Here is a 15,568-nt window from a genome sequence, read left to right on the forward strand (position 1 = left end):
CTCCTGGAAGAGTTGCAAAATAAGCAATTCAAAACCCACCTCCATATTTCCCAACCACAAGCAAAGTGACGGTAATGCTGGACGATAATATAGTCTATCTATGGGCATAGACTAAGCACAGTTGTGTTGACAATTCAGTTTTCAAAGGTCTAACCTTACAACTAGGTCACCGTTCCTCATACTTTTTAAATTCAGGGCTCTCCTAAAGTTACTATCGCCTGCCAATGCAACCACAACCATCAGTTACAAGAACCTTGCATCTAACCACACTGCCTTCTGAAAGAAACTCCATGTGGTATTTCTATCCATCATGGTGATTATTTCTTACCCTTTCCAGTAAGTAGCCTGCCCCATGAGAAATAAAACACACGATCCAATCTTGTATAAAGGCAAGATGAAAATGACAAGTAGGACTCCCTGACTGCCTGTATGAAAATGTTACTCTGTTCAGAGGTGAGACAAGTCCCTTTGTCACATGAAGGTACAGTGGTACCTCGGGTTAAGTACTTAATTCGTTCTGGAGGTCCGTTCTTAACCTGAAACTGTTCTTAACCTGAAGCACCACTTTAGCTAATGGGGCCTCCTGCTGCTGCCACGCCGCCAGAGCACAATTTCTGTTCTCATCGTGAAGCAAAGTTCTTAACCTGAAGCACTATTTCTGGGTTAGCGGAGTCTGTAACCTGAAGTGTATGTAACCTGAAGCGTATGTAACCCGAAGTACCACTGTATTGTTTGCAGTATCATAGCATGCAGCAGAGCCGTAGCTAGGTGATCTTGCGCCTCTGGCAGAACCGTCCAGATTGCGCCCCCTAGCCACAGACTAATTAGCTCTTCTTTCTGCCTCTTGTCCAACATCCCCCCCCCCCATTCAATTCACCCTCTATTTAAAACCATTTCTTCTGAGGCAATAATCAATATTTATATTTATGGACATATTTTTAGCTGATTTTGCACCCCTCTGTCGCCTGTGCCCCTGGCGGGGGCCCGCCTCACCAGCCCCTAGCTATGGCCCTGGCATGCAGTATGGCATTGTCTTTTCTGAAGCCCATAATGTCACATTACCTTGGCAACTACACATTTACCTTCATAAGACAAGGAGATCAAAGGTAAAATGTACACGCTGAAGATACAATAAAACCTCAAAATACATTTAGAAAGCCATCCACAACTTTAATGCCATCTTCATTACGGAGAAGCCAGTAGAAAAATGTTCACATGAAAATCTTGTTCAAATTGGATATTGCTGTGTGGCAAAGGCTCTCGGGCAGTTTTTCACCATTTTGCTCTTATTTTCATAGGGGAAAGAGCAAGATACACATTTATTTTAAATGAAAGCATATGTCTTACCAGTCTTCTGGCAGAACTTAAAGGTCATTCTACACCCTAGGGACCTTTTACATTCCTTAACTGAGAGCGAACAACTTCTTAAGTTTGCCTTTTGCTTCCCATAACAGTCCTGTGAAGCACATTTCGCACAATCTTTTTATGGAACCATTTGTAAATATGACAAATGCAACATTGTGCTAATGAGAAAGTAGGTGCTGCCACACGACCTTAAGGAGTCATCTGCACAACAGCTTCTCAGGTGACTTGAAATGGCCTTGGCTGAAATGAAGTTTGGTGCAATGTGGAGTTTGCACATGGACTGCTGCAATACCAATATCCATCCCATTCTTCCCTCTGTTTGGCATGTGCATAGGCATGTAATTGACATAATACATGTAAAGGGACCAAATGGCTTGCTAAAGTGCATTCGTTGAATAAACTCATCAGACACCTTAAAAACAGCATTGCAATTCCCCCTTCCCCTTTTACCAAAGTGCTTTTATTAGCTGTGTGACAGACAGAAATTAAGTAAGTGTAGTAGCTTCTGGCATGAAGATAAACATGTTGAAATGCAAGAACACAGAAAACTCAGCAAAAATTGAAAGAAAACTGAAGGGGGGGAATAAATGTTGGCTAAAGGGCAGTACTGGGAAGCTCAAAAACTTGTACTGAGTTTACATTTCCCAAAGATATCAAAGCCTCCGATTTTTAGCACAATCACAGCAATGAGACCTTGATCTAAACATTTCCAAGCAAACTTATCTTTAACTTTTTACTGTCGGGCCCAGAATAGAATCAGAAACATTTCTTGACTCTCTGCAAGTCATTTAGACTGTGGGAAATGCACGTTAGCTTGTCTTTCATAATACGATTAATGGTGTACAGTGCACTGCATTATGATAAACCTTAGTTCAGGAAAGCAAGCGCCGATCTGTTCCAAAAAATGCATCGTAATTCAGAAGATTGCTTGGAAATTATTACATACTTCGTCTCATAAGTGTTTTTATTTAAATATTTACAAACTGTACTTTCATGGATACTGTAAGTATACAGGCTAAAAACAAAGTATTAACAATAAAAACATTGAACACACCAATAAGAGCTGGATGTCAAAAACCTCACGTGTGAAAGGTTTGTGAATAATGTGACTTTTAGAAGATGCCTAAAACTGAGCAGCGTTTGCCACAGTAAAGGCTCAATCCTTTGTAAAGTCCAGCTGAACCTTCAGGGGCATTTGGGACCACTGAAATTGCTCAATCCAAAGACCTTAGCAACTAAGGGGTGGGTAGCATAAGGATTCAGGTGGTCCTTAAGGTACTTCGAGTCCAAGTTGTTTAGGGAACTAACGAAAACCTCATATTTGGCCCAGAAACAGATTGGTAACCAATGCAGCCCTCTCAGCAGTGGAGTGCAAGTAGCCCATGGTTTCTAGGGAGGCCCCCAAAGCTTTGGAGCTAGCAGAGAGTGTGTTTTCCCAGCTCCAGGCAAGACTAGCCCAGACTAGACCCTGAGGCTCTAGGATGAGGTGTCCTCCAGCCAGGTGAGAAACGGTTTGACCACTTCAGCAGTTCCTTCTACTACATATCTCCACTTGACAGATACAAAACCACAGACCTGGAGGGGACCAAAATACATCATTCAAACCAGCCCTCCAATCCCATAAGAGTTTTCTGGAATAAAGCATCATCAAACTCCATGGGGCTTACCTCTCGGTAGATAAAGGACTGCACTGTACACCTATCCCTTCAATGTCTCACTTCCTGGGGTCGCCCACCCACTAACAATTATCCAATAACTGATGCAACATATGAACTGAGAGTCAAGTTGTTGGCATCCGTCTTTCTCGGGAGACAATAGAAGAATGCGCCTGCAGGGGTAAAGTCAAACCACTGGAGAGTTGCAGCGCCTGCAGTGGCTGTAGAGACCAATATGGGAGAGACATGTTTTATTGCAAGTGGGGCAGATGAAGGCATCTGGTTTTGCTGCTACAGGTGCACCATTGTATTTCTTCTCTCTGTGCTCCTCCCAGCAGTCATTCCTTCTCTGGTCACTGTTGCAGATACACAATCTGTCTGTCTGTCTCCAGGTACTGTGATCACCTGCAAGGGATTCCCACATGGCAGGGGTTAGTGTTGCCAGCCTTCATTACATGTTTGCAGACATCTTTGTAACACAAGAGTTGGTCTGCCAGCAGTCTAGTGCCTGAAGCCAGCTCCCCATCGAGCATGTCCTTGGGGAACCTGCCATCTTCCATTCTGTGATCATGACCAAGCCAGCGCACACATCACTGAAACAGAAGTGCAAACATGCTGGGAACGTGGGCTTGGGAAAGCACATATTAGCTTGAGGTTTTGTCCTGCTATGCAATGCCCAAAATGTTCCTGACGTACCGCATACAGAAGGCATTGAGGCATCGTTCTTGGGGGTGTCAGTTGCCCATGACTCACTTCCATAAAGCAGCATGCTCAACATGCAAACCTGGTAGACCTTCGTCTTGGTATTGGCTATTAGCATCACATGATTCCATACCTCTTCAAAGAGGCAAGAATTTGCTGTAGCCGCTTTACCAATATGCTTCTCCAGCTCAGCATCAATGGAAAAGTTGCTGGATTTCAGGACCGTGCTGAGGAGGGCTGCACTGAGGAGGAATGGTGGGAGCCACCCTCTCCTTCTGCTCCTGCATCTTCCCAGAAGCAGGAGGACAGTATAGATTTGGAACAGTGGTTTACAGAGGGACACAGTTCAGAAGGCAGAAGCTGGGAAATGCAGGATGGGGAACAGCCAGGAGAAGAAACACTGGAAGAGCAAGGGCTAACAGATTCACAGTCTCTGGACAGCATTCCTCCACTCAGCCCAAGATCAAGAAGAGCTCAGAAAGTCTCAGAACAGAAAGCACAAAGGGTACAAGCTCAGATTACAAGACATAGGAGTGACGTAGAATAATAGGGACGGAAGGAGGTGTGATCCTTAATTGGGAGCACCACCATTTCTAGGAGAAGTGTTCTTTGTTCGCTCGCTGTGATTATTAAAGTTTCTAACTGGTAAGACATTCCTTTATTTGATCTTCTGATCTACTGCCACAGGGGGAGGAATCAGATTCCCCGAAGCCTGACACTAGTTATAGCGGAGCCCAGGTAGACAAAAATATCTACTACCTCAAGCATGTATTCACCAATACCGGTGATGTACTGACCCAGCATGTTGGTCTTTGTCAGGCTGATGGTAAGGCTGAACTCCATGCAGGCTTGGGCAAAATGACCGATGAGTCTGTAGGGTGCGCTGTCCAGGCTGCATCATCTGCAAACAATATCTCTTGGATATTGTTTTGTCTGGGTGTGGAGATGGGCCGGGTTAAACAGACCCCGGTCACTCCTTTAATGTAAGTACACATTGTCTTCAGTCAAGCTGAAGGTAAAGGAGAGCAACAAGGAGAAGAATGAGCCGAAGAGAGTTTGAGTGAGACTCTCTCTCTCTCTTTTTAATGGAAAAAGGGTGGCATGTTTCGAAATAATGTCATCTGCCTTACTGTTATCAGAAAAGAAACCAACATTTATAGAATGGATTAGGGACTTGTTTTCAGCAAAGGAAAAAGAAACCGTTCCGGAGTCACCATTCAGTCATCCAAGACGACTATGATGTATTCCTCCCACTGATTTACAGAACTGCTGTGTGATGACTAAGCAAATCCTTTTGCAATTCCCTTGGGTAATAGGGAGGTCACAATGTTTTGGTGCTGGCTGAATGCATGCCAGGCGCTCGAGTGCTGAAAATTGCCATGCATGGACAGACAAGGCCTTGTTTCAAAACATACAGTATTTTCAGTGTCTTCCCCTCCCTCCTTACTGGAAATGAGCTAACTTGTGATGTGATGGCTCCTAGTCACATAATAACACATACTTTAGTGAACTACTAAATTCCCTCTTTTTATATGAACATCATATTCAGCCTGGACCTTTGGAAATATGGCATCGAATTCTGGCTCAGTCATGAACCTGTTGGGTGGTCTTGTGCAATCGCTACCTCTATTACTCTTTTGTAAAATGGAAATATTAAAAAGTCAACCTGAAAGGAAAGCTTATAGCCTGTGGCAAGCACAATTTTCTCCAAAAGGACCATGCTGTGAAGGAGGAAAGGAACAGAGGCTACAGATGAAGGTTGTCCTGTTGAGCAGAGTGTTATTGATGTACCTTGCATTCAAGTGAGTCATAAAGGGGGGAAACCCTTCTTGAAAATATCCACTGTAATTATTAGTTTTTTGTCACCTAGCCTCTCTCTTAGGAGGCCTCTCTCTAATGAAAACCAATTATAAATTTTCTTTAAAAACAAGCTACCTTCTATGTCGTGACCTCAAAATGGCTGAATCAATGAAAATGATATTCCACAGATGTAAGATTTACAGCAGTCTATTGATTATGTCCAGAAAATTTGTTTCCATCTTCCTTTGAAGATGTAGTCTTTTCATACCATATCAAGGGAACATTTCAATGAATATTTCTTTATTTGAAATGGAATGCATATTGAAAAATAAATCACATCTCTCAGAAATCATTTGCATCATATTTACACATATTTTGTTTGATAACACTTGTTTCAGCTCACAATGTGCCAGAAAACATTTGGTACATCACTGCAGCTACTTTGCAAAAGCCAGTAATTGAAAACAATGAACTAAAAAAGAAAAGGGTGGGGAGTTTTTTACTTCCAAAATGTAACAGAAAAACCACAGGGGTGATTTCCTTTCTTCTGAAAACTGAAAACAGGTGTCTCCTACTGAGAAACAAATGTCCAGTTTGCACGTCATTATAAAGTTTATAATGAATGTGGAGATTGCTCCAGCTTCTCTCCTCCCCTAGGATGAGTAAACAAACCATGACCCCTGACTTTGTGATAAATCCAAGCCGGTGATTTTGTTTTGTTTTGCTCAAACAAACCACAATTAGTAAGCCAATACGAAATTGTGGCTTCATACAGTAGTTTGTTTGGCATGCAAGAAACCCTGATCCCTAGTTCCAGTGTAATTCTAAGTCAGGGACCGTGGTTGGTTACTCCTGCTTTGGTTCAGGAAGGAGCGAAGTACGAAAAACCTCTGCAGTTCATAGGTTTACCATGAGGCGGAAATTTGTTTGTTTTATTAAAGTTCTATCTTCATCCGAGGAGAATCACAGGTGGCCTACCTGTTACTCCCCCCCACCACCATTAATTTGCAACACTAATGTAAAACTTTTCACTGGGACCTTATTTGGAGACAGGCTGGTAGTGAAGCCACTGTAACAGGCTCCATTAGTGGGGTCTCTGCATCATGCAGAACATCACACAGAGGGAAGAGAAGCTCAAAAAAGCACATGTGCAAAACCATCCATTATTACTAAGTAACTATACCCTGAATTTCCTTGGTAAAACTTGTCCTTTCCTCATGAAACTTGTAATATTATTGAGGTTCATTAATTAAAATGGGTGTGTTCTGAGTAAAGCATAGTTAGAGACAACCCTAAAGTTGTTGCCCTCTGTCATAGTCTCAAACAGTCTAAGAATGACCTCTGTTTCATACACTGCAAAGACATTTCTTAGCAACAGAGACGCAGCGGAGCAATTTCTGTGGATATTTCTTCTAAGTCTTAAAGGTAATACAAAATAAAGCAATCCTAAAGAAGCACAAAGCCACAGCCAACTTGATCATACAAGTCACATATTCTCAGTACAAAAAAATGATCTTGGGATGGGAAGGAAGTTTGTCCTTAAGATACGCCCAACAGGAGGCCACAAAAAGTGAAGATGTTTATTCCTCATATCAGAGAATAAGCATGATTCCTTCACACTTCTCATATTTTTCATACAATTTGTTCTGTGGTGACTGGGGCTAATGTCTGTGGGCCTTTAGCCTAGTCAGTCATGCATTAAAGGCAGTAGCATCAGCTGAATCCACCATTACAAGGCTTAAAGGTAAAGGTAAAGGAACCACTGACCGTTAGGTCCAGTCGCGGACAACTCTGGGGTTGCGGCACTCATCTCTCTTTATTAGCCAAGGGAGCCGGCGTACAGCTTCCAGGTCATGTGGCCATGGCACATGGCAAACCAGAGAAGCACAGAAATGCCATTTACCTTCCCGCCAGAGCTTACAAGGCTTAGCTAGCATCAAAGTTTTCCAAGACATTGTGAAAAATAACAAAAGTTGGCATGACTGAAGACTTCTGCCACCGTTTTTCAAAAAACACAGCATACAGTGGTACCTCGGGTTACAAACACCTCGAGTTACAGACTCCGCTAACCCGGAAGTAGTACCTCGGGTTAAGAACTTTACCTCAGGATGAGAACAAAATTGCGCGGCAGCGGCATGGGGGCAGTAGGATGCCCCATTAGCTAAAGTGGTACCTCAGGTTAAGAACGGTTTCAGGTTAAAAACAGACCTCCGGAACAAATTAAGTTCATAACCAGAGGTACCACTGTATTGAGAAGTTATGACAACATCAGTTAACCTCAAGAAATTGAGCATGGAATTTAATATTTTGGTCCAATTCCCCATTCCATAACATTAAACAGTGGAAGTGGAGGTAGACACAGAGAGAGGCTCTCAATGATTTGGTTGGGAAAAGGAGACTGGCAAAACTAATCATGTTAAGTCCTGTTTCTGAAACCACTGGTGTTTCGGAGTAATCTATTTTACAAATATTTAAACACTATTTAGATAATGTTGAGGAAAGAAGCCAGGAATACTGTCAACAGACATGAAGATTAGACCCACTGAAATCAATAGACTTAAGCCTGTTGATTTCAATAGGTCTACTCAGGGTATGACGAACACTGGGTATCACCAAAGCCTAAGACAGGCCATTCATAACTTGTCTGAATTAGTATGTATAGGCCTGCATTCTTAACAGAGTGTGCTCTGCAGTACTAATCTGTTGCTAATGGGGGCAGAGTAAGTTCTCATTATTTGTTGTTGGCAGACTTGGACTAACTTGGAAATGCTAAAAGGAACCACAAGGTACCCTTTATAAAGGGTTGGCTTTTGGGAAGCCTTTGGGCAAGGCATGCTTCATAAGGTTCCTTGCTGAATGACTTCAATGGTTGCTGCTGCAATCTATTCACTTGCCCAATCCACATATCTACCTAGAGTGCTTGCATGCTCAGGTAAACAGGTTTTAACAGCGAAGAGGAGAACAGTCTTGGATACTCAGAGGAACCTATGCTTTCGGTATCAGCAGGTGCCCAACAATGTCTTCTCCTGATGCAGGACTGGTTAAGTTTGGATTTAAGTTCAACACATGCTTGCAAGACCCAAGGCCTTCCGTTATCCAATTAACTACGTTAGGCTCCTTGTAACTGAATGAACCAATTTATAAATAACTTTTGAAAAGAAACAATGTTATTAGAAGCCTTACTTGTTCCATATTAAGACTGTAAATAGAAACAAACAACAAAAGCAGGATCTTTGCTTAGTTTTTTAAAAAAATTAATAAGTGCTGCTCCCTGACTGAAATGTCCTATGTTCTTAGAGGCTATGGCAGGGGGCAATGGAAAATGTTGCACTGAGGCTCATCTAGGGAACTCAATTACAGGAATTCTGGGAAAGTTCCTCAGTTAAACAGTAAGACATTTACTGGATGGGATGATTAGTGTAGCATTTGAAGAGGTTTTAGAATGATTTGAACAGAATCAAGTAACAGCTCTGAGAAACATTACAAACAGGGTCCCAAACTTAAACAAAGAAGTGCAATGAACAGTTCTCTGCATGGTTCTATTATCTGAATAAAAGAACATAGCATGATTGTATTTTTAAATCGATTATCCTTGATCATGAAGTCAGATTTCCTTAGCCTCTTCACGAAGCAGGAATACATACAAGTGGCATACCCAAATGCATTTACTACTGAATACAAAATATAATACTCTCCAAATGAACATATAATAAAAATTAAAGCAACCTAGAAATCAGGTTCCAAGTCATTGCTTTCCTTATTCCAGGACATATTTCACACGTTTGTTTCATAATAGTCTCTCACTTGTGGCAACGGAAAACGGATGTAAAAAGTGACATGGGGGGGGGGGACTAGTTGTAAAGTCCATATTCTGGTACATCTCTTCATTTCTCCAACATCACCTTCTCTCCTATGCCTTCCTCCTCCCTTCAAGTGTAGCAATATAGCCAATGCAACTATATTCTGTGTGTGATTCCTTTCTAAATGGCCTACATTCAGAAATACCTTGCAAAAGTCTCCACTAATAAATTAACATAAAAAAGAAAACAGATTTGGGGGGGGGTGTGGAATATGGCAGCAACAATCTTATATTTTTTGAGGCCCGGCAGACCAAATAATCCTTTCAAATCTTCATAAGCAGTAGTCAAAGTTACAAGAGTTGAAACGCTTCTCTGGAGTAATCATGGGCAGTATCAAAAGTGGAAAGGCTCCAGCAGCAGAACTGATGCTCTCCCTTGTGTCTGCAGTTCCTTTGTTTGCCAAGGTTGTGATCGATGGAGAGGGTCCACCTTGCTTCCAGAAGCATTGCTTGAATTCCATCTATAACAACACAGGACAGTGATCTGAATAACTGAGCAGCATTCTTCTTTTACAGCCACAGACACACTTCCTACCTAAAACAGCGACAATACAAAGAACAGGGTCTCTTGCGAAGTGTCCTTCCAAGAGGCAACAACCTGAGGCTCTGGCAGCTATTTCCACAACTAGGCTTCAGTACCAGGAAGACGCTAGCTCTAACCACCACCACCACCCATTCCTTTTACAGTTACATGCAAAGGGTCACTAACTGTTCTCAGCCCCATTGCTTGGAAGGAGAAGCATGACATGTGAACTGAATGATTTGCAGATACGGGCAGGGATTTTAATAAAAAAAAATGGTGTTTGCTAAAGCACAGCAATCATGGTTGCAAATTCACCTGATTGACTTTGGGTGCTCTTCACCTTGACTTGCGGAGGAGAGCATTTCTTGCTCTGTCTCCGGTGGCAAAGCACTTGGGCCAGCCTTGATCTAGCAGCTGCACAAGAATCCATCATGCCACAGCAGACTGCAAGCACATGCTGTTTGAGAAGGGCTGGAAAAGCTATCCAGCGAGCAAGACAAACAACATGCTCTAGGGTTGCTAGAGGGATCCGATCAAGCGCTTCAAGCCTTACTCTTAATTACAGAAGAGGATTTCTGTGCAGGGAAAGGAATGAAAGTCACCCAGTGACTCTCTCTTTTACACACACAGCTAATGAAACATACACACGTGCACGAACCACAGGAGAGCATTTGCGCGTGTTTTTCATGCTTGAGCCTCATGCACAACTTCTCTCAGCCGGTTACAGACTGGTGCTGATAACCGCCAAGGTTGCAAGTTCGACCCCATGCATGGGGCAGCTGCAGATTCCTGCAGTGCAGAGTGGGGGGGAGACCCAGCCAGATGGGCAGGGTATAAAGAATAAATTAATTATTATTATTAGACTAGATGATCCTCAGGGTCCCTTCCAACTCTCTGATTCCAAGCAAAACATCGCGCGCGTGAAGCGGGCTGCCCATCCAAACGCGCGCTTCAGGAAAGCAACACGAGTTTGCAACCCCACACGGCACTTTTCGCCGGGCAAAACTAAGACGGCAGAGAGATATGATTGTCAGGGAATCCGCCTGGAAAGGCTTTTTCCAGAGAGACGCTGGGGAAGGGCTGCAAGGGGAGCGGGGCGATCGGCGGCAGGAGAGCTGCCCTCTCCCCGCCTGGCTCCTACCTGCCCTGGCTGGGGCCCGGCTAGGCGGAGTTGGAGGCGCTCCGCAGGCGCGGCCCGTGCTGCTGGACGAGGTGCTGCTGCTTCTGCCGCGTGGACTTGACGGCCAGGATGGCCTGGCGGTTCTTGTACTGCACCAGCTGCAGCGTGATCTCGGCGTTCCAGCCCTGCTCCTGCGGGCACCGAAAGTCGATCTCTTTGCCCTCGGCCATCACGACCGTGAAGTACACGTACTTGCCTTTGCGCTCCACGCAGTCCACCGTCTTCATGGTGGAGAAGGGCAGCTCCTTGATCTTGGCGACCACGGAGGGCGCCGCGCTCGTCGTCGTCGTCTCCAGGCCGGGGAGAGGAGCAGCAGGCGGCGGAGCAGGAGCCGCCGCCGCCGCCGCCAGCTCCGGCTGCTTGGGCGGGATGAGCAGGAGCCCTTCCTCGGTGAGGATGCAGCGCTTCTTCTTCCACAGCTGCAGCAAGCCGTCGCTGCGCTTCTCCAGCACGCCCTCCTTCACGGCTTTGCAGCCGCCCTCCAGCATCCTCCCGGCGGCGCCGCCGGAACAAAGTTCCCGCAAGACCCGGGCAAGGAGAGGAGCCTTCGGGGTCCCGGGAGCCTTTTCTCCGCCTCCGACGACGCCCGGGCGTCCGCCGCAGCCACTGAGGGAAGCTGCTGGGCTCGCGCTGCTTTTGAACGCGGTTCCTCCACCCCAGCCGGGCGCGTCAAGGGGGCCGAGGGCGCTCGGGGAAGAAGAGGCTGGCCGAGGAGGGAAGCCCCGCCGCGCTCTCGCTCGCACACCCTTCGCCTCAGGGCCGGCGCGCCTCCCCGCTTCTCCGTCTCCTGCCCTCCTGCCAGAGAGGCCTGTAGCGCCTCACGCGAACCGCCGCGCCGCCGCCAAAGAACAAAGCGCTTCTCCCGCGCTGGCCATTTCCGCTCCTCAAACTCGAGGAGGCGAGGAACCCGGCGCGCTCGGGGCTGGAGCACTTTTTAAATGGCATCGGCAGGCAGGCAGGCTGCAGTCCTGGCGCCCCCTGGAGAATGCGCCACCCACAGGAGCTGATTCACCGGGGGGGGGGCGGAGGGCCGCCCTCCCGACGCCTCCCTGCCCGCCCAACTTCTCCTCCCGACGGAAGGCAACAGTTCTGCTGAGGAGCTGCTTGTGTCACGACGCGGGGCTTCCTTTAAAAAAAAAAAAAAAAGGTGCCTCACGAATCATCCATAACAGTTTTGTTTGTTTCTGCAACGGCGGAACTCCTCCGCAGTGCGATCGTTATATTGGATCGAGGGCGGCACGCACGGTGTGAAAAAACGCCCCGAGGCATTTATATGATACTTGTGCTGATGTGGAGGCTAAAACTCCTAGGGGCCCGAACGCACAAATACGCAGTCTCAAGACTGAACATATAGAGGAGTGTCATAGTCACTATCCAATGCACCTTCTCATAGGATCACCAAATAACACTATCATTTCTTGTAAGGCAACTGGACAGCCTACATTGTTGGCTAGCAAAGTGAGAGCCCACACTGCAGATCCCCAGTCTTTTAGGAGACATTTGAAAATCGATGAAATGCTCTTTGCACAGACAAATGAGTGATGCTCAGGCACTTGTCCCCAATAAAGCAGGTAACATACACCTTCCCCAAACAATACATACACTGAAGCAGGCAACTTCCTAACAATACAAAGCACCCAAACTCCTCACTTTGAAGTAAAAAAATGAGAAGGGCAGGGAGGGCTTAGTAGGCAGGCGGTTTGATGCTGAGGGCACGAGTGGGGACCCAAGATACACACCAACTTATTGTGGTCTAAACTGGGTATGGGGAACCTATGGCCCTCTAGATGCTGGAGAACTCCAACTCCCATCAGCCCACAGCCACCATGGCTCATGGCCAGGGATTATAGGCACTGCTCCAAATAGTAAGAGTTTGAGTTGTTTTAGCACAGGGTAGGCAACCTGTGGCCCAATCGCCTTCTCAGGAATGTGTGTTTTTACGTGAGTAGAATGTGTGCTTTTATTTAAAATGCATCTCTGAGTTATTTGTGGGGCATAGGAATTCGTTTTGGTTTGTTTTTCTTCCAAAATATAGTCTGGCCCACCACATGGTCTGAAGGGCGGTGGACCGGCCCACAGCTGAAAAAGGTTGCTGACCCCTGTTTTAGCAGGAGTGCTGGAGAAAGCCTTTTAGAGGTATCTTTTTCAGGGACTCTAAAGACAGTGGAAGTAGTCAAGATTCCTCTGAATCTATTTCAGAGGAAGGTTGCATTCCTCGACTTTGTACCAAGTGACTGACAACAGGAAAATCAATGAAAGAATCGTATACAAGCCAGCACTTTGTGACTGAAAAAATACGGAAGAAAAATAAACAGAATTGTTGCTTGCACCCAAGTTATATCTGTCAACGGTCAAGGAAGTGTACAAATCTACGTAATCATGTGAACACAGCAGCTGAGACTTGGATCAAAACACCCTGAGCGCAACTCATGCTTTCTGAAGCCCTCTATAAATACCTTCGCTAAAATAGCTCTAAAATATATGTTGAAGGAAGCTACAGCACAATCCTTGCTAGTGAAGGAAAGGAAGCTATTTCATAATGCCTTCTTAAAAATATACCAGGGTTTCCAAATGCATCAAATCCCTTTGCAGACCCTTTTTATAACTTGAGAGCCTACATCGTTTATAAGCAGCAAAGCTTTTTAGTTAAAATTGTAAAACCCGCTCAAATTTACCCTCTCCCTCTCTGCCCATCTCATAGCTCACCCCTTCTTTCCACTCCCATTTCTCTTTTTAGTCCACAGATCTTTCTGATCTTAAAGCGTGGTTAAATCCCCTTTTCCTCTGGCATCTTATGTCAGCCTCCATTTTTGCTGTTCTGCTTATCTTACATAGCCTTGTTTCTATTACTTATAGCAGAGTTCAGCAGCAACATCTGGCTGCAAAAATGGGTGTCAACTCCCTCATACACTTCTGAATGCATGTATTAGCATTCTGCCACTCCAAGCTATCAACGTTTATTTAGATTTCCTCTGTGGGGGAAGGCTTTATGATATGCAGGTCTAATATAATGAATTCTTCCTGTATTAGGAAACAGCACTGCTCTAGCTACCATGGCAGTCCTATATAAAATGTCTTAACATTCATACAAGCAGAATACATTTGGTAGGGATACTTATTCAATACCATCTTAAAATTCAACACATCCATGAGCATAGCATATATTCCAAAGATTATGTTCAGGTTCCATGATAATGGAAGTAAATGATGTTTAGATACACAGATACCTCATTATTTGAATTAGTGTGACTGGACCTAACATTCAGGGGTCTCTTTACCTTTAAGTTCTGCTAGATTAGCACTTTCAAAAACCATAGTTCAACCAGCTTTGTCTGCATCTTCATATCAGATGCGTTACCAAAACAAGCAGCAAGCCTAATTTGGCCTTGTATACTGTAACACACGGACGCCCTCTAGTGTCAAACTAAATTTTGTCTTTATGCTCAACATAAAAATGTGGTACACCTATAGCTCTCACTTGACCTGTTGAGTCTGCCATAGTAAAAGTGTTTCCCCTCCACCTCCCCAAAAGTCTTCTGTACTCAATGTACATATATATAACCCAGACATCAAATCAAGTTGTTTTGGCCAATGAAGGCTTATGCTAAAATAATTTACTTTTCAAAGAGAAACATAATTTAGCTGTTTTTCCTGCAGCAGATACAGCCACTTGTCTGAAAACTAAACATGGCACCAACAAACCCTAACAATCTCTAAAGGTAAAGGTAAAGGGACCCCTGACCATTAGGTCAAGTCGCGGACGACTCTGGGGTTGCGGCGCTCATCTCGCTTTATTGGCCGAGGGAGCTGGCGTACAGTTTCCGGGTCGAGGCCAGCATGACTAAGCCGCTTCTGGCAAACCAGAGCAGCGCACGGAAACGCCGTTTACCTTCCTGCCGGAGTGGTACCAATTTATCTACTTGCACGTTGACGTGCTTTCGAACTGCTAGGTTGGAAGGAGCTGGGACCGAGCAACAGGAGCTCACCCCATCGTGGGGATTCGAACCGACCTTCTGACTGGCAATCCCTAGGCTCCGTGGTCTAGACCACAGCATCACCCGCATCCCTAACCATCTCTAGGATCCTGTAAAAGCCCCTGCTTCAGTAGTATGCAAAGTGTGATACTTACTGCACTTTCCATTCACTTGTCAGGTAACCCAAAGGTGGGCTCATTGTCAGTGGTCAAATACGAGCGGTATGTACAAAACATTCTTAAATGTCACACTTGAAATATTTCATCCATTAGGAATGTTGCAAAATGTAATTGCTCATATTACTCTGTGCAAAATAAATTCCTTTAAAAGCAACTCAACGTGCATGGAAGTTGCCAAACTAGTGTTGGGAAATGCTGAACTTAAAACGAACTGCAATTTTAAAGGCGTTGGCTGCCTGTCTTTATCCTTTCCTACAAACTTGCCAAATTTGTTCCTTGTGGAAAAGCATAGCTACCAGAAATACACAAACAGAACATGTTACTGGAACAT

General features: G+C 44.9%; 1 protein-coding gene across 3 annotated transcripts; it reads right to left on the reverse strand.

Moving 5' to 3' along the window:
• Positions 1–8,778: 8,778 nt before the first annotated feature.
• Positions 8,779–11,897, reverse strand: PHLDA1 (pleckstrin homology like domain family A member 1). Of its 3 annotated transcripts, none has more exons than XM_053406674.1 (2): positions 11,046–11,897; positions 8,779–9,842 (listed from the first exon to the last, which is right to left on the reverse strand). In XM_053406674.1, exon 1 carries the CDS (start codon positions 11,570–11,572, stop codon positions 11,066–11,068), a length of 507 nt encoding a protein of 168 aa, XP_053262649.1. In that variant the 5' UTR covers positions 11,573–11,897; the 3' UTR covers positions 8,779–9,842; positions 11,046–11,065. The 3 variants fall into 3 exon arrangements, with proteins under 3 accessions (XP_053262649.1, XP_053262647.1, XP_053262648.1); XM_053406672.1 differs by having other exon boundaries at positions 11,281–11,692; XM_053406673.1 differs by having other exon boundaries at positions 11,277–11,692.
• Between the last annotated feature and the right edge of the window lie 3,671 nt (positions 11,898–15,568).

The sequence above is a fragment of the Podarcis raffonei genome, chromosome 10 (genome assembly GCF_027172205.1).
Source record: "Podarcis raffonei isolate rPodRaf1 chromosome 10, rPodRaf1.pri, whole genome shotgun sequence".
Classification (NCBI taxonomy): Eukaryota; Metazoa; Chordata; class Lepidosauria; order Squamata; family Lacertidae; genus Podarcis; species Podarcis raffonei.